This window comes from Ovis canadensis, chromosome 23 (genome assembly GCF_042477335.2).
Source record: "Ovis canadensis isolate MfBH-ARS-UI-01 breed Bighorn chromosome 23, ARS-UI_OviCan_v2, whole genome shotgun sequence".
Classification (NCBI taxonomy): Eukaryota; Metazoa; Chordata; class Mammalia; order Artiodactyla; family Bovidae; genus Ovis; species Ovis canadensis.
Genome location: NC_091267.1, coordinates 73,611,882 through 73,631,248, shown reverse-complemented (window position 1 = coordinate 73,631,248; position 19,367 = coordinate 73,611,882). Strand labels below are relative to the sequence as shown.

The 19,367-nt window shown below is 44.9% G+C and overlaps 1 protein-coding gene across 1 annotated transcript in view; it reads right to left on the bottom strand.

The window, feature by feature from the left end:
• Positions 1 to 19,367, bottom strand: part of CDH20 (cadherin 20) — a 213,191-nt gene that overhangs the window by 27,607 nt on the left and 166,217 nt on the right. The window contains exons 3-6 of the mRNA XM_069569322.1: positions 15,413 to 15,707; positions 14,550 to 14,669; positions 11,317 to 11,484; positions 7,830 to 8,017 (exon numbers count right to left, since the gene is read on the bottom strand). Of these exons, the coding sequence (XP_069425423.1) occupies positions 7,830 to 8,017; positions 11,317 to 11,484; positions 14,550 to 14,669; positions 15,413 to 15,707 (771 nt within the window). The remainder of the gene's footprint in view (positions 1 to 7,829; positions 8,018 to 11,316; positions 11,485 to 14,549; positions 14,670 to 15,412; positions 15,708 to 19,367) is intronic.

The following is a 19,367-nucleotide window of genomic DNA, read 5'->3' as shown; positions in this document are numbered from 1 at the left end:
TGCCGAGGAGTCAAAATCATTAGAATAGGACTGATTAAAGGTTTCATTTGTTGAGCCAATACTTGCTGCCAAATTTTCATATCTTTTATTTGTAGAGATAGTTGGTATATAGAAAAACAGGTAGTAGACCTGGCATTAGCAACATTAGATCATTGAGTTAAGTACTTTCTTTGTTATAACCCACTGCACCTTTGTTCTACAGGAATGTAACTTTATTTAGTACTTTGAGGGTGATGCAGAGTAAAGAAAAAACTCTTCTAGGGAAAAGGAGTTTTCTGGTTGATAGACAATTATCCAGGAAGAGAGCCATAAAGATGTGAACAGGCCTCTTGGCCAGAAGATAATGTAAACCACCTGAGACCTTTTGTATACGGGAGGGTATGCAAAAAGAAAGCTTTGTCTCATTGAGGGTCAGGACTGCTGCCCCTGCATAACTCTGCATATTCCACTATTTCTTTATGTATAACTTGGGGTATATAAGCTGATTTTGAAAAATAAAGTTTTTGGAGTCTTGCACCTACACTGGGCTTCCCCATGTCATTCTTTTCTCCCCTTTTTCGGCTAAATTCCCATCTGGAGCGGGGAGGCTCACCATGTCTACTTACTTGCCCTGGCTGCTAAGATCCACGCGAAAGGGAGCCTAAGGCGGGGCACCCTTTGATATTCAAGTGGGCGCCAGTGGCCTAACGTAGATGGTGCAAACCTCTTGTCTCGAGGTTTTATTGGTTTTCCCCGTAAACCAAGTTATTCAGCCTCTTTTTCTCCACCTAGATTTCCTACTATACTATTTCTTCCTAATCTAATTTTATATTTCTATATCAATCAATAAATAAGTCTCTTCTTGCCAGTGCCGTCCAATGCTTCGAATTCCCTGCATCCACCGGGGCTGGACCCCGGCATATAACTTTTTTGGCATTTCCTTTTTTGGATCTCTCTCTACCTCCAGAATATTTTATGTGAAATACAGCACTTCAAGGCAGAAAGTAGACTTGAATGCAATCTCTTTAAGAATAATCCATTTATGTTTTTTTTAAACTGACAAAAATATATAAAAGTTTTAAGCAACACCCCAAAATATCATTAATAATTTTAAGAATCAGGGAAACTCAATTTTATACAATAATTGCAGAGGATAGGAAAGCAGTTCCTAAAGCTTGAAAGTCACATGCCAGCTTAAGTGGTGACTTAGCCTTTTTTTTTTTTTCATAAAATATGCTGCATGTCAGCACATTTCATGTTAGAAGGAGGCAAGTGTCTATTAAAGCAACTAATTTGCTTTTGAGAAACAAACAGCAGGAGAAATTGCTTTAACTAAATTTATTATTTTCAAATTCTAACCAAGATTTCTGTTCACTGTGTTGTGTTGTTGATTTTCCGCTTGTTCTGTATTTACTTAGCACCACAGGTTGTACCCTTTGTTTCTTAGAGTCCACCGTTCTCATCTGAACCAAGGAGCCATTCCTGCCAGCCTCCTTAGCTCCAAAACTCCTAGTCAAAAGACAGGGTTTTCATAAACAGGGAAGTCTGCCACTCAGGTTTCAATAACTCTGACGGAATAGATTTACCAGTTTATTTTATTTACGCTACTCTTTTAAGTCTAAACATCTGTATTTCCTGGTAATTTATTAATACAACGAATTCTTTCAGAATTCTATCCCTATGCAGAAGTAACCCAAAGTGGACACTGATTGTTTATGTTAGGTTTGAGCTAGGCAAGATATGTTGTTTCTGTAATTTTAAGTCATTTTTCTAATTTGACATGAATTTCATAAAAATTAAGATGTAATTTATATACCTTAAAATTAATCTTTTTTAGTGTAAAGTTTTGCAAGTTTTGAGAAATGTATACATGTATGTACATATACCTCTATGTACAGATGTATGTGTTTCCTATGATAATTAAGATACAGAACAGTTCCATCACCCTGTTACCTCCTGACCAATGCTTCTTTGTGGTCAAACCCCACCCCTGGCACCTACTATCTATTTTGAGTCCCCATTGCAAGATTGTCATATATATGCAGTCATTCAGTATGTAGTCTTTTGAGTCTGGTTTCTTTCACTTATCATATGCATTTGAGATTCACCCCTGTCTTTGTGAATGTGGAGTTTGTCCCTTTTATTGCCAAGTAGATTCCATTATATGGATTTCCCAGGGGGTGTTGGTGGTAAAGAGCCTGCCTACCAGTGTAGGAGACACAGAGTCCTGGGTTTGATCCCCGGGTTGGGAAGATCCATTATATGGATATACCACAGTTTATCCATCCTCCAATGGAGGATGTTGTTCCCAACTTCTGACAGCTATGAATGAAGCCACTATGAACACTTGTAGACAGGTTTTTGTGGAAGCATAGGTTTTCATTTCACTTGGGTAAATCCCTTTGAGTGGGATTGCAGGAGTGTATGGTAAGTATATTTCTAACTTTTTAAGAAACTTCCAAACCAGTTTCCATTTCGCATTCCCACCAGGAATGTATGAGAGTTCTGGTTGCTGCACATCCTTGTTGCTGCACATCCTTGTTGCTGCACATCCTTGTTGCTGCACATCCTTGTTGCTGCACATCCTTGTTGCTGCACATCCTTGTTGCTGCACATCCTTGCCGTCATTTGGTTCTGTCAGGTCTCCTGCTGCTAGCATCCCAGCGGATGTGAGGCAGGATCTCATGGTGGTTTTGATTGCATTTCCCTAATGCCTAATGATGCTGAGCATCTTTATATCTTCTTGAAGAGTTCTTTATGTATTTTATATTACAGTCCTTTATCAGACAGATTTGCAAATATTTTTTCTCAGTCTGTGTTTTATTTTTTCACTCTTTTATCAGTGATGAGAAGACACTCTTAATTTTGATACAAATCTCATTTATCACTTTTTATTTTGTAGATTGGGGTTTTGGTGTCATATCTAAGAAATCACCTAACCAGGGTCACAAAATTTTCTCCTAGAAATTTTATAGTTTTAGTTTTTTATATTTAGGTAGATCATCTAAATTTCTTTTTATAGGTATGAATCAAGGTTTTCTTTTATTTATTTATTTTTTTGGATACAGACATCCAAATTTTCTAGTAGTCTGTTGAAAGACTACAGTGAGTTTTTAATTATTGTTAAAATTTCTTTTTAAATAACTTACTTGAAGTGAAGTGAATTGAAGTGAAAGTTGCTCAGTCCTGTCTAACTCTGTGACCCCATGGACTATACAGTCTGTGGAATTCTCCAGGCCAGAATACTGGAGTGGGTAGCTTTTCCCTTCTCCAGGGGATCTTACCATCCCAAGGATCGAACCCAGGTCTCCCCCATTGCAGGCAGATTCTTTACCAGCTGTGCCACAAGGGAAGCCCAAATAAGTTACTTAGTCATTTTTATATTATTTAATGTTATTGTATCCCTTAAGTAATTTTATTGCTTAAGATTGAAAGAAATCATTGCCTTAATACCTTAAACTTTAAATTGCCCATAATTGATATATGAGTTTGACATTTCTCTCTTGAGAAGTTTTTGTACATGTTTTTACATATTTAAATGATAAATAAAAGAGTAGAAATGTCTGAGACCCCTAGTTAAATTCAGGAAATTTCCTAGAGTTGGAGCACATAAAAATGAAGTCATCGTATCCTTGAAAATTAAGTAATGAAAATTATGTCAGAAAATAGTAATGCCGTTGCCCTAAGCAGGATTAATCATTCCCTCTTCTCCCACAGCACTTTGTCTTACTTTCTTTCTGTGTTAGCTGCCTTCACGATACTAAAGGGCAAAGACTATGATTTAGTCAGATTTTTATTCCCCAGTGCCTAGGGAGCGCTTAAAACCCCCAAATGTTGTTACCTTGTGTAGTGCAAAAGTTAGTCAACGTATTAATGTGTACTAGTGGAGTGGCGATATATACAGATGTTTTATTGCTATATTTCAGTGATTGAACGATACCAATTTTTTCATACTTTGACATTTTGGAGATCGAGTTGCTTCTGCAATTGACGGCACCCTGGAGCTTCCGTGGGAGGCAGGATGCAGTTGCCAGTGTCTAGGCTGGCTAAACCTGGGCAAAGTCATCAGGGCTGCACTTCATGTGAGTTCTGCGTGTGTTGGTGATACATGTGCTGAATTTTGCTGCCTCCCAAAATGTCTTTAAAAAGATTGTATTATGATTCAACATTGAAACAAAAGTCGCTGTGTAGGCAGAATGACATGGAAGCAACAGCACTGATATCAGTGAAGCAGGTACGTCTGGGTTTGCAGGAGCTTCTCTAGTGACTACAGACCGAGGAATAAGAAAGCTCTGCACCATTAAAACGAGCAGAGTGTTTTTTTTTTTTTTAATGTGATATATAAAACAATGATGAGAATTCATGGCACCTTAGGTTTGATAAAATACAAAAGCTTTCTGCTTTGTGGCCTAAGAGGGGAGTGGACTGGAAACAATTGTTTACTGAATGCTGGAAGATGGTAGACACACTGAAGACATAAGATCAAGCTCATACATACAATACAGAATATTCTGAAAATTATATATTTCAAGTTATCTTTGAAGCATTTAAATTAAGAGTGAAAGTGAAGTCGCTCAGTCGTGTCCGACTCTTCACGACCCCATGGACTATATCCTACCAGGCTCCTCTGTCCATGGAATTTTTCCAGGCAAGAGTACTTGAGTGGGTTGCCATTTCCTTCTCCAGGGGATCTTCCCGACACAGGGATTGAACCCAGGTCTCCCACACTGCAGGCAGACTCTTTACCCTCTGAGCCACCAGGGAAGCCACTTAAATTAAGAGACTGAAAGTCAATTGATGGATTACTTGAAAGGCAAAAAGACCCAAGGTGCTGAGTAGTGATCAGCGTGGCTTTATGAGGATCCAATTCTATCAATTCAACTTAATTTCTCTTCTCGAAAAAGTATGTGCTATTTTAGACAAATAATAGGCCCGAGAGAAATAAATCAAAAGCAGAACTTTTGTTTCAATTTTACATGATATTACTAATGAAAGATGGGTGTGGATTGAGCATCCGAGTGACTGTTGTTCCAAAAGTATAGATTGATTAGTCAATAGCCTGTAAAGTATTTATTACATTTGACTTGTCCATCTACTCAACTTACTGACCTCTCTCTTAATTCCATTTTCTGACACCTCATAAGGTCAGAAGAGAAATCCAAGTGACCTTGCTGCCACTGTTGCTGCTGCGTTGCTTCAGTCGTGTCCAACTCTGTGCGACCCCATAGACGGCAGCCCGCCAGGCTCCCCCGGCCCTGGGATGCTCCAGGCAAGAACACTGGAGTGGGTTGCCATGTCCTTCTCCAATGCATGAAAGTGAAAAGTGAAAGTGAAGTCGCTCAGTCATGTGTGACTCTTAGCAACTCCAGGGACTGCAGCCCACCAGGCTCCTTCGTCCATGGGATTTTCTGGGCAAGAGTACTGGAGTGGGGTGCCATTGCCTTCTCTGAGTGACCTTGGCGAAACGGATAAATATTTTGATTAAACATGGATCTAGTTTTAGCAATGACAGTGAAAGACAGTATTCTGTCTTACGAAATTTAATCTTTTCTCCAGGTAAGGGAGCTGAGATTTTTGAGATTCCTTTCAGATACAGCCATAACACTGTGACCAATCTCATTATATACAAAACTGTAATAGTTAATATTTTTTAAATTAATGGCTTACAGTAAGGTCTAAGATATATTCTAGTAATTTGATATAAACTAATAGTATTGTGTTATTATTAAGGGGGCTCTCCTGGTGGCCCTGCCTGTAATGCAGAAGATGATAAAGAATGTGCCTGCAGTTTAGGAGCCGTGGCTTCTATCCCTTGGTCAGGAAGATCCCCTGGAGTAGGAAATTGCAACCCACTCCAATATTCTTGCCTAGGAAATCCATGGACAGAGGAACCTGGTGGGCTATAGTCCATGGGATTGCAAAGAGTTGATTAAATATTATTTTAAGATATAAAATAAAATTTAAAATATATTGAAACCTCAAAATTTCTTTTTTTGATTGCTTAATTTTTTAAAGATAATTTTTGCCTTAAAGAGACAATAATTATCCAAAACTTTGAACTTTTACCTTGTTAATAGTTACTAGTCATGGTAAGCAATGTATTATTAATTTATAACTTGAGGCATGCCACATAGGGGGAACCAGAGATCACACTATCAACATCCACTGGATCATTGCAAAAGTGAGAGAGTTCCAGAAAAACATCTACTTCTGCTTTATTGATTATGCCAAAGCCTTTGATTGTGCAGATCACAACAAACTGTGTAAAATTCTTCAAGAGATGGGAATACCAGACCACCTGACCTGCCTCCCGAGAAATCTGGATGCAGGTCAAGAAGCAACAGTTAGAACTGAACATGGAACAAAAGACTGTTTCCAAATTGGGAAAGGAGTACCTCAAGGCTGTATATTGTCACCCTGCTTATTTAACTTATATGCGAAATGTTGGGCTGGATGAAGCCCAAGCTGGAATCAAGATTGCCAGGAGAAATATCAATAACCTCAGATACACAGATGACACTATCCTATGGCAGAAAGTGAAGAAGAACTAAAGAGCCTCTTGATGAAAGTGAAAGAGGAGAGTGAAAAAGCTGGCTTTAAACTCAACATTCAAAAACACAGATCATGGCATCCAATGTCATCACTTCAAGGCAAATAGATGGGGAAAAAATGGAAACAGTGAGAGACTATTTTGGGGGGCTTCAAAATCACTGCAGTCAGATGGTGACTGAAGCCATGAAGTTAGACACTTGCTCCTTGGAAGAAAAGCTATGACAAACCTAGACAGCATATTAAAAAGCAGAGACATTACTTTGCTAACAAAGGTCCGTGTAGTCAAACCTATGGTTTTTCCAGTAGTCCTGTATAGATGTGAGAGTTGGACTATAAAGAAAGATGAGCACCAAATAACTGATGCTTTTGAACTGTGGTGTTGGAGAAGACTCTTGAGAATCCCTTGGACTGCAAGGAGATCCAACCAGTCCATCCTAAAGGAGATAAGTCCTGGGTGTTCACTGGAAGGACTCATATTGAAGCTGAAACTCCAATATTTTGGCCACTTGATGAAGAACTGACTCATTTGAAAAGACCCTGATGCTGGGAAAGATTGAGGGCAGGAGGAGAAGGGGACAATGGAGGATGAGATGTTTGGATGACATCACAGACTCGATGGACATGAGTTTGAGTAAGCTCTGGGAGTGGGTGATGAACAGGGAGGCCTGGCATGCTGCAGTCCATGGGGTCGCAAAGAGCCGGACACAACTGAGCAACTGAAGTGAAGGGTACCCTTCCTGTAAAATGATGACACAGCCAGTGTTCACATGTGAGCAAAAGGAGTAAGGGGTTTTCTTTGTTGTTTTGTCTGTGTTTTTGGCCTTGATGTGCAGCACATAGGATCTTAGTTCCCTGAACAGGGATTGAACTTTGCCCTGGAGCTTCCTAGGTGGCGCTAGTGGTAAAGAACCTGCCCGCCAATGCAGGAGACACAGGAGATGCGGGTAGATCGATCCCTGAGTTGGGAAGATCCCCTGGAGAAGGAAATGGCATCCCAGGCAAGTATTCTTGCTGAGCTAATCCCATGGACAGAGGAGCCTGGGGGGTTACAGTCTGTGGGGGTCACAAAGAGTTGGACACAACTGAGCAACGTAGCCAGCAGATGCCCTTGCCTTGTAAGCTGGAGTCTTAACCACTGGATTGCCAGGAAAGTCCAAGAGGTTTTTCTTTCTTCATGACAGGAAAGTGTTTACCAGCGGATTTAAAGCAATGCTATTAATAATATAACAGTCCTTACTAATATTACATACATGCTCAAAGCCTCCCCTGAAATGACTTGGAAGAAGGAGCTCGGTTACCTTCTTGACGGTTATGATGCCCACTTGGAAGTTGGGATCCGTGTTGATGTCGAATGCGTCCGCCCCATCCCCATCCACGATCGTGTACTTCATCTCCGCGTTGATTCCTTCATCCAGGTCCTTGGCAAACACCCTCCCCACAGTCGAGCTAACTGGAGCTGATTCCAACACACTCATCTGGTAATGTTCTGTGAAGAAGTCAGAACATGCAGTTTTTGTAACCTGTCACTACACAAAAAAGCGCCTCCCCCGTATCACATCACATCCGCCACGCTGTGCAAAACATTTTTTTCATCATCCAAAGTTAAAACTTGAGTTCTACTGATGAAAAAACTGAGATCCAAAGGGCTAAGCAGACGTTACTGGGTTATAGCCTGCACTGGATGTCGGATGAGGAGGGGCCAAGATCCCTTGATGATAATCCTAGGAGGACAGGAGGAAAGCGAAGGCACTGCTTACCTCAGTGGCTGTGACTCCAGGGTGGTAGGGAGCGCCCTGCTTTCCAGCCTTTCAGCCCTTCCTGATGCACTGGCCCCCAGGGTTAATTCTGCTGTGGTCACAGAGTGCCTGCGTATTCGGTTTGTGTTTGAGGCCCGTGTCTTCCTCTTTGGCCTGCCGGCACGCCGAGCACCCGTCTGTGACCGGCTGCCCACGTTCGGTGCTGACCGGCGCCCTGCAGAGGAGGCCCGGCCCCGGAGCCCCGCTCTGCCGGCGTCTGTGCGGCCGTCCCTCGGGGTGTCTGTACTGGGGCTGCGCCCTGGTGGCTTCTCCGCGGACGCATCTCGGTGCTGCTCGTTCTCTTTTCTGGAAGACGATGCCCCCAGAGTTCTCGCCTGCGTGGGGAGCTCAGAGCCGGTGGTGTTCTTTTCAACCTGATGGCCTGAATCCACTCGTTCGGTTCATGTTCATCTCCGCGGAGCAGCATTTTCATTAACTTGCCTCCTCTGGGCTCAGCCCTTTGACGCTCCTCACTCTTCTGTCGGTCATGGTGTGGATGACTACAGACTCAGTCAAACAACCGCCTTCTGCACGCACGCGGCGCCTCTGGTTCTCGCGCGCATTGCGAGCTGTGGGGCGTCACCCTGGGAAGTCGGGGTGTGAGCGCTGCCTTCTTACAATGACCTGGGGGCTGACGGCACCCAGCCAGCGCTCAGCAGCCTCCCTCGCACGGGAGGAGAAACGATGGCTGTTCTTCGCGGTCGCGAGCCAGGAAGTGGCTAATGTCTGCGCTAAACTGCAGGCGCTTGGATTTCATCTCTCTGCATTCTCTTCCAAAGTTGTTGATGGAGCAGACTTTGCTACTGCAGAACATGTTTGGGAAAAACAATTTTCTCCAGGAAAGGTAGGCGTTCTGTGTCAAAACAAACATCTTGTCCATACGATTTCTACACATAATGCATTATGTTAGAAATAAGTAGCCTGAGGTCTTGATATTCCATTATATTTTGTTAAATTAAAGGTGACTGCGCTTCTTCAGTATAAAATAGGAGGTGTGTCATTGTGTCAATAACCCCTAATCAGTTATGGTAATATTTGTGAAAAAGAAGGAAAGCAGGATTCAATGTAACTTTCCTACAGTAGGTCCAAATCTATATGAACTGTGTGATAACTTTGCCCTTCTTCTCTTTCTGCCTTCTCGGAGATCTGTCTGGTGTCAGATTACAAAGCCAGAGGACAGTCCAGGGATGTTCAAGAATCTGTAGTCTCGTGTGTGCAGTGTGAGCCATTCATGAAATGGTAGAGATGAGTCAGCAGAGCACGTAAGAAACCAGTCCATATGTCATTTCATAAACTGTTTCATCATGCTCTAGTCTTCTGAGGTGTAGAAGCAATCAACTTAGGAACCTCCTTGTTCATATCACTTGTAGAACACTCATCTGGTATCTTGTCTTCCGGTTTCACGAAGCCTCATGGGGACGTTATGGATTCCAGTTGTAAGTAAGTGTTTGAATGTTACTCCTGCTTTTACATAGGTGAGTGGTTTACCCACAGTGTGGCGCTTCAGCAGGTGGGCTGGTTCGGCTCTGTCCTAGTTTAGTGGCTGTTGATCCTGGTAGAGTCTTTCACCTGGGATTGCGTCGGTTGCTCTCTCTTCTCCAGTTGCTCCCTTTTAGAATCTGCTTCTCAGATTCCCGTCTTCACTCCTGGTCTCCTCTCCACAGCCGTAGCTCTGTGTCCCGCCTTCCTTAATCCAGCCTGAGCGTCCTGCTGTCGTTCGTGTTCCAGGCAGCGTCTGTCTTCCTCCTCGCCTGCCTGCCACCAGTCCCGCCAGGCATCTCTGTTTCTCCCATTTAGGACAGTCTTTCCCTGTCGCCCAGACCTACAACACCCTTGTTGTCTTTGACTCCACCTTCCCTTAGCCAAGAAATCAGAGACAGAAATCCAAGTTTTCTCATTTGTCCCATCCCACTTCTTCTTCTGTTTCCCTGCGTTCTTATCAGTTCACATCTGGACCCTGCTAAAAGCCTCCTGCCACGCTCTCCTGCTTCTGGTCTCCATCCCTGCCAGCCAGCTCTGGGTGGCCATCAGCTTAGCCTTTCCTTATGTCTCTCACTTGCTCAAAAACTTTGCAGTGACTTCCATTAGAAACGGAACATTTGAATCAATAAAAGAGCAGGTCTTCATTTTCGGGATCTTTGAACATAAAATTACATTTGCAGCTTTATTTCCAGGGCTTTATATCTCATATCTAGAATGTTGCTCGAAACAAAAATTTTTTAAGTGAATGAACAGCTTCCCCTTTCTGGAGTGTTTTCTTTTTTCTCTTGTTTGACTCTGTTATATTATTTAATACCTGGTTGAAGTCTCATCCTTTTATTAAGTCTTTACTCATCTTGGCTTATTGTGAAGGCGTCATTCTGCGCTAACCAGTTGGCACATTGCTGCTTCCTGCTTAAATTTTGATGAATGCCAAGTATATGTTCTCCCAAGTGGACTTTAAGCTTCACAAGATCACGGACTTCGCTTCAAGAATCTTGTGCCCCGCATGCCCAGGGCCCTTACAAAGCAAGCACTCAGTACCTGCTGTGAATCGAGGGGTTAAGTGATCCGACGGGTCACTACGTTCACCTCAAGCTTTGGCTTAGTCTCCCTGCGTGCATTCTCAACAGGTACAAAAAATCGATTCTTGTTGGAGAGAGGTGAAAAAAACTTAGATATTACAAATCTAAAGTTCATCCCTACCCAACAAAATCTTCTTGCTTAATATTTAGCTGTATGAGGGGAGCAGTCAGGGCATGACACTCAAGGAAGAAAAGGGTCTAACAGGGCTCCGGAGGGAGGTGATGGGGAAACAGAGAAACGCTGGTTTAGTGCTCTGGGAAGTTGGACCTAGGAGGGAAATGGTGATGTGAGGATTGCATGATAAATGCCCAAAAGGAACCCAGGAATAAGTGAACTCAAGAGGGGCTCAGAGCAGCCTTTCTCTTTCGCCTCCGTCGCCGCTGCTCTGCCTTGACAGCGGCACTCTCGCCGGTCGGGTACTCACTCTGGGGGAAGCGGGGCGGGTTATCGTTGACATCCGAGAGGGTGATGTTGACAGTCGTGGTGCCCGCCAGCCCTCCGAGCTGCCCTCCCATGTCCTTGGCTTGGATGATCACCTCGTAGTACTCCTTGGCCTCTCGATCCATGTTCGTGAGCGCGGTCCTAATCACACCTGCAGGAGAGAAACGGGCTTTGTTTTTAAAAGCAGAGCCACCCATCCTGTTTTAAAGACTGGGCTCTAGGCTTCTCCCTGTGCCTTGTCAGGGATGCAAGGCACCTGTTTCATTACACTTGAGGTCAGAATGCCGTTTTAGCTCAGTCGTGTCCAACTTTCTGCGACCCCATGGTCTGTACCCGGCCAGTTTCCTGTGTCCGTGGGATTTCCCTGGCAAGAATACTGGAGTGGGCTGCCATTTCCCTGTCCAAGGGATATTCCCAACCCAGGGATCGAACCGGCCCCTCCTGCATTGCACACAGATTCTTTATCAGTGGAGCCATCAGGGAATCCCCAGCTTAAAAAAAAACAACAACGCTGTGCTTAATCAGAGGGTTAATGAGTAAAGATTGTTCCAGCCAGAAGGGCTTCAGTTCAGTTCAGTTGCTCAGTCGTGTCCGACTCTTCACGACCCCATGGACCAGAGCATGCCAGGCCTCCCTGTCCACCAGCAACTCCTCGAGCTCGCTGAGACCCCTCTCCATGGAGTTGGGCCTGGCGGGCTGGTTCCTACCGCGCATTCCCGGGAAGGACCAGGAGGTGGCAGCAGAGGCCCTCTAGCAGACCTGGGACCTGTGGGTTTGCAGCGACTTCAGGGCTGCTCCGTCTCACCCAACAAACCGCTTCAGGTGGGAAAGCAAAGCCTCATCGTCTGCAAGTCTGCGAGTTTAGATTCTTCTCCTTCAGCTCTCTCTCCAGTCGCTGGAGCCCTACTAGTGTGAGGGTCTCTTTCCAGCAGCCTCATTCCCAGGCTGCTTTCTCCTGCCTCCCCAGTGCCTGGAAGCAGGGGTGGAATTCAGAGTTGCTCTTCTTTTTGTTGTCTGTTCAGTCTGTTTTATTAGGCTCTGCCTACCTCTGTGCTTCACTGCATTCTGTGACTTAAGACATAGGAGCTGCTCTGAGATGTTCATTGTTAACACCATGAGAGATGAACTTGCCCAGATGGTGTGTATCATCAGGGTATAATAATGAGCTTCCATTTAGGGAGAGGGGTCTAAGTCAGAATCCTGTGAAATGTGTCGTTTGGATCCTGCCAAGGATGTGTGGGCGTGTTTGATCTTCCTTGTAACGCTTCCACTTAGAAAAGTTGACTTCTGTGCTCTCTAGGCAAAGATTAAGGCTTGTTTACTGCACGTTTGGCCCTTGGCTCAGCAGACCTTTGCATGCCAGGGGAGAAATGGGGAACCACAAGCCTGTCCTCGCTTCACTCCTGTAATGTACGTGTCACGTCACAGCAGCAACAGTCTAAAGCGAAATGCGCAGTGTTTTCTTGTTATAAATGCCCCCGGGGCACGGCAGTAACTATCTTTTTATGTATTTTTCACCTTAACACTATAGATGCCCCTTGGGAGCTGTCAAAATAATGTAAGTTTCCTCTTAACGATGTAAAGGACATATTACCCTCTTCCTGTCTGTATTTTCCCTCCCTGTGGGCAGCCCCTCATGGTCCCTCCTTCCATTTGTAGAATGGTGAAAATTAGTATTTTATAGAAATCCCTAACTGGAACCTTTTTTTCTTTCCTCCTACTAATTTATACTCTCTACTTTTATGACATAATTTTCTGAATGCCTGGTTCCCCTGAGGACTTCTGGAAAAAATTCTATCAGGTTGCTAATAAAATGTGTTTTTTCTATTTCATGTAAAAAGATGACTTTGAGTTTTGGCCTTGACTTTGTCTCTGTGGCTGTAAGTTTCTTGACTCAAGTTTTTTTGTTAATTACTCTTAGGTCCGTATGTTAATTTTCCCATATGTAAAATGAAGTAATAATGCTTCCATATATTTTACAAGTTTACAAGATTGTTGGGACTCTCGAATATGGTGAGATCTCTGAATGTATTTTAAAAGGGAGAGAGTCTGGCACAAGTGCAAGAAAACAATATGGAATGATATCATATATTAATAGCAATAATATCTGAGTTGCTCTGCCCAATTCAAAACGGTTAAAGGGAATTCTTCATAGATAAACTATACATTCTGTTGTCAAAGTTCTTGAATAAAACTGAAAACAAAACAGAACACCCAAAGCAAATTGACTTGTTGGCTGTTGCCTTGTCCTTTTCTAGACGTGGCCCGTGCCCGCCCAGCTCCCTAGGTGGCCCCCCATTAGAGCATCCCACTGAGCACCTCCTTTCTCGGGGCCACACCCCATGCTCTGAGCTCCCTTCACTCAGCCTTGCTCTCGGCTTCGTACGGGGTGGACTGGCAGGAAGAAGGCTGGGTTGCAGGTCAGGGGAGACATCTACAACCAGGAGCACTTTCTTGGGTCTCCATCCACGATGTCCTTGTCCACTAAGTGAGTGGCGATGGACTGGAAGATTTGCCTAGGGCTCTCCCTAGTTTCAAAACCATCCTGGTTCTATAGTGAGCCCTGGAGAAGGCAATGGCACCCCACTCCAGTACTCTTGCCTGGAAAATCCCATGGACGGAGGAGCCTGGTGGGCTGCAGTCCCTGGGGTCGCTAAGAGTCGTACACGACTGAGCGACTTGACTTTCACTTTTCACTTTCATGCCTTGGAGAAAGAAATGGCAGCCTACTCCAGTGTTCTTGCCTGGAGAGTCCCAGAGCTGGGGGAGCCTGGTGGGCTGCTGTCTATGGGGTCGCACAGAGTCGGACACGACTGAGCGACTCAGCAGCAGCAGCAGCAACGTGAGCCCAGGTCACTCTGCTAGGCCTCCTGGGTCCTCTTGGGGTTCTGAAAGCCCTTACTCCTGGGGAGTGAATATAGCCATAGGATTATTGATATTATTATTTTTTTTTGAAGGCTAGCGAGGAGGTCCTTTTGTGGAGGCAGTTCTTTGGGCGTCTCCAAGCAGTCCCAGCACGCTGTCTGTGCACCGCGCTGCTCTTAATCCCCGGGGCGGCGCTAGCTTGCTCTCTTCACCCTGACGCTTATAACCATCTTCCTAGCTAGTGCACTATCTGGAGAGTTCTTGAAACGGAGAGTTGGTCTGTCCTAAATTGCAGTTACAGATTATTGGAGAATAAACAAGTGCCTCTGGCTCAGCTGCCCCATCACGTACCTGTTTTGGAGTCCACAGAGAAATACGGCTGGCCCTGCAGGACGCTGTACACCACCCGGGCGCTGTTGCCGTAGGTCGGGTCGTCTGCGTCGGTGGCCGTCACCCGGATGACAGAAGTCCCTGAGAAAGAGAGGCAGTGGACACCCGTTCAAGCTGAGCTGCTCAAGACTGGATGCAAGCCTGAATGGGCAGTTTTAAAGCATTTGCAAACGTTACGTCTGCTTCCTTGGGAGGGCCTTTTTCTCGGTCAAGCTTCTATAACCGCTTAGTGCAAAAGTACCTCTTTAGTGGGGATGGGAGTTATTTGTGTCTTAAATTCTCAATAACTTGTAAGGCCAACACAGGCTTTGGGCTCCTCATTCCTCTTTTAGTAATACCAAAATGCTTCTCCCTCATGAATCAAATATTACCTGCCTACAGATCTATCATCTATCTTTTGTTTTGCTTTTTAAGAACCGGAACTGGGGATTGCCCTGGTAGTTCAGTGGCTAAGACTCCATGCTCCCAATGCAGGGGACCCAGGTTCTGTCCCTGGTTGGGGAACTAGATCCCACATGCTGCAACTAAAGATCTCGAGTGGCGCAGTAAAGATTGAAGATCCCAGATCCCAGGCACCACAACCAGGACCTGGTGCAGTCAGATAAATACGTGAATAAAAATTGATGCAGGAGACCCGGAGCTGAGCGACAGTGCTGGGTGTAGTACTGCCACTGTCTGTACTGTGGCTGATTTCATGTCTGAGTAGCTCGGTGCAGCTTTGTGTTTTGGGGACTGTAGAGCTTTCTCTCCCTCTCTACCTTGAGGCAGGAGGGCCTTCTAGAGGGGGACTGCTATTTGTGGGGATCAGTGCACCCCCGCCTTACCCACTGGTGACATTTCCGGCACAGTGGCAACGTAAGGCCCGTCCAGGAACTTGGGCTCGTTGTCGTTGATGTCTTGGATTTTGATGATGAACTCGGACTCTGGCTCCATCGGCCTGCCTGTGCGCCTGTCCAGGGCCTGAGCCCTGAGAGTGTACTGGGCCCTCTCCTCTCGGTCGAGCCTCTGAATGGCGTGGATGTCTCCAGTGGTGTCGTCGATGGTAAACACGACGCCTGCGCCTTCTCCCGAGAGGATGTATTTGATGGAGCCATCTCCCCGGTCCATGTCTGAATGAAGCTGAGGGGGAAAAGCACCGACCGACCTCTCAACAGGTGTCAAAAATAAACAGATTTTCAGTATGGTACAAGGGTATGATTTCCTTTCAAACAGGAAGACTTTTTCCCACTCAAATGTTTTAAATGTCTATAAAGAACTAACCTGCTTTGAACATGGCTGTATCAAAGAGCAAATGTAAATTGATGAATAAGCAAAATTTCTCCGCTTCACATTCAGTATCCTCAGTACTATTTTTAAAGGTCCTCTCCCTGAGAAGTACAGAAGACAGGCGTTCTGGGTGTAGGACCCATATTGTATTGTACTGTGTCCCCTATTGTATCGTCACAAGTCTAATAAGAAGGAATCCAGCCTTTCCATTTAATCTTTTTTAAAGGATAAGTGTAAACATTTAAAAATGTAAAAGTGTTGATGTAAATTATTTTGGAATTTAAAAAACTTCAGGACAGCTCAAGGTGGGGCTGAGAAGCTGATGAAGCAGCTGATAAAAACAGTCTGTGGCCACTGTACCGTAAATACTGATGACTTCTGGGGGCCCTTGAAATTCTCTCAATTCCATGGCTTTCCTCAGCAGGACATTGCCCGCTTCTGTTGCCGGTGTCAGAATGGAGTTTTACAGCTGGTTATTATTCTCTGTGTCAGGGTATCTATCATTTTGATGGGACCCGTTTCTGGCCTTGTAATTGACTCACTCAAATCTGTATGTAGAAGGTTGTGGTAGGCACATGCTTTTATCTGCCCATCCAACTATATTTCCTCCCAGATTACTCTGTGATGACTCTGAAAATGAGCCCAGGGGCACAGTGCTCATTTTAAGCCCAGAAATAAACTCTTGCAGCTCTAATTATAAACAATGTATATAAGTGGCAAGAACCCTAGCGTTTTGTGCTGTCTTATAACAGTCCTTCTCTGAGAGGGCAACGAAGAGTTAGTTACGTGAGGTCAGTCACCACTTACTCTTGTTGCTGGGCTTGCATAGTTCAGTGATAAAGCCTGTGAGATTCAGTTAATAAAACAGACCAGTTTAGGCCAGAGAGGCAAATATATCTGGCCTGAACACTATCTGTATCAGTTATAAATTGAGTGCCCTTGACAAATTATGTAATGCTTATAACTCTCAAGCTCCTCGTATTATAAATGTAGAGAACAGTGTTAATTCTTCCTTTGAAGGTTTGTTGGGATCATTAGAAATTAATGTACGTAAAGCACCTGCTGCTGCTGAGTAGCTCAGTCATGTCTGACTCTGTGTGACCCCATAGACGGCAGCCCACCAGGCTCCCCCGCCCCTGGGATTCTCCAGGCAAGAACATTGGAGTGGGCTGCCATTTCCTTCTCCAATGCATGAGAGTGAAAAGTGAAAGTAAAGTCGCTCAGTCATGTCTGACTCTTCGCGACCCCATGGACTGCAGCCCACCAGGCTCCTCCGTCCATGGGAGTTTCCAGGCAAGAGTACCTAGCTTTCCCATAATAGGAACGCTATCGGTGGGGGCAGTTATGACGACGATGTACATGCAGAGGGAGGAGGGTATGAACACGCCCGCTCTTCCGTCCTCCCTTCGAACCCCCAGGAGTGCAGCAGAGATGGCAAAAACGGCCTCTTGGCCATTGTGTTATGCGCAGCCCAGCGGTAAAGCTGGGGAAGGCTGCCTGAAGCACTGCTGGGACAGCGTTAGTCTGAGTGTTAAATGGCACGGACACCAAGAAAAGCATATTCACAGCATCTTGAGACCAGGATGGGCTTGCTTGGAGGTTGTGGCTGGCTTTGAGCTGATCTCAGACTGACTGATGGCCAAATCACACAAGCAGTGATTTTGCTGCCTAGAGGAATTCAGCTGTGTCTTATCCAGAGAAGGACATAAGAGAACAAAATTGACTGGAAAAATAGCTGTGGATTTTTTTCCTACTTAAAGAATTCTATTTAGAATATAAAGTCCTCACATTTCCTCGTTCCTTATACAGTATTATTATTTTTTTTCACATTCTACTTCTTCTATTTATTTCGTTTAAGACAAGCAAGGTGCCTAGCTCTTATTGTGTAGAATAGAAAGTCATTTTATTTGGACCTGGCCACAAAGAAATGAAAATCCATTCCATCTGGAACTGTGTTCACAGGCAGAAGAATGGAATTGGGAGGAGGAAGATAAAGATCTAAGGATTAAAAAAACCCTTATATATTTCTGCATGTTTACATACATATGTACATACATATGTAAATATAAACGTGTAATTTGAAGGCATATAGCATAGGACTTTTACTTAGAGTGAACTAGGGCATGGCAGATTATCCAGGGGAGAAAGAAAGAATTGAAGCTGACATTAGAGCAAACGCCCAGGGTTGTTTGGAGATATTCTAGCTGTCATCTAAAAAGGTTTGTCCTGCGTACCTTAAGAAGGCGAAGCATCGCTGTGATTATCTTTGGCTGAGTTTGACTGCTCTGCCTACGGAGAGTGCTTAGTAAGTAACAGGAGGCTAGAGAGCTTTGCTGCTCAGGAGATGGTCCTGGTTCCTCGGGAGTCACTTGGCTGGCTGACGTCAATGGAGTCCGGGCTGAAACTGGATCTGTGATCTTTGGTTTTGTCTGTATTGAGAGAGGAATCTGAGGCCCTTTCTAGACTGAGTTCCTCAAAGTCAGGAGCCGTGTGGTTTTCATCTTCGTGTGAGTCTCCCGTGCAGCAGATGCTCGGTAAGCTTGTGTGAATGAGTGGGGTGTAGTACTGGAGTTAAAGCTTTTAGTGAATGCAGGTTGTGTTTGTCTTAAAGGAGCTGGCAAGCATCCCTCAGGCAGCTTCTGTTCGTCTTTGTGCACAGGAAAGGTGGGGGGAGCCTCCCAGAGAAGCAGGGCCACCTCCTAGGAACAGGAAGACCTGCTGTTGCTGTTGTTCAGCCCTGTCGAACTCTTCTCGACCCGTGGACTGTAGGCCGCCAGGCTCCTCTGTCCATAGGCTTCCCCAGGCAAGAACACTGGAGTGGGTTGCCATCTCCTTCTCCAGGGGATTTTCCCGACACAGGGATTGAACCCATGTCTCCAGTGGCAGGCGGATTCTCTACCTCTGAGCCACCCGGGAAGTCCAGCAGGAAGAGTACCAGCTGTGAAAAGTGCCTGGTCTACTTCCATGTAACTCATTTCTAGGGAATATACATTTGACCCTTGACATACGTGGATGTGAACTTTGAGGGTGCACACATACGTGGGTTTTTTTTCAATTATAAATACTGCAAACAGTCCTACGCGTGCACCTGTGGAGCAGAACCACGGATTCAGAGAACCATGAGTGAAGAGGAGCCGTGGTTATGGACCGAAGGCCAACTCTGGAGCTGCGCCTGGATTTTCCCACTGTGTGGAGGGTTGGTCCCCCTAACCCCACGTGACTCAAGGGTCAACTAAAATTGTATCAGTTCAGGATCTAGTCAGGGAAGAAAACCCACACCAGTCATTTTAGCAGAGAGAATTTAACATGAAGGATTGAAGAGGAAAAATGTTGAGGTATCACTGGAGATGATAACTAGTAACTCGAGGAAACAGCTTGTACCCCTCTGCCTGGGGGGGAGCAAAGGACAGGAGTTGGGGGCTCTTGGAACCTAGATGTTTGGAGGAGGCTGGGCTGGAGCCCTCTGAGAAGGGAGTGTTATCCCCTTGGACTGGGCTCCAGGGGTTTAGAGGT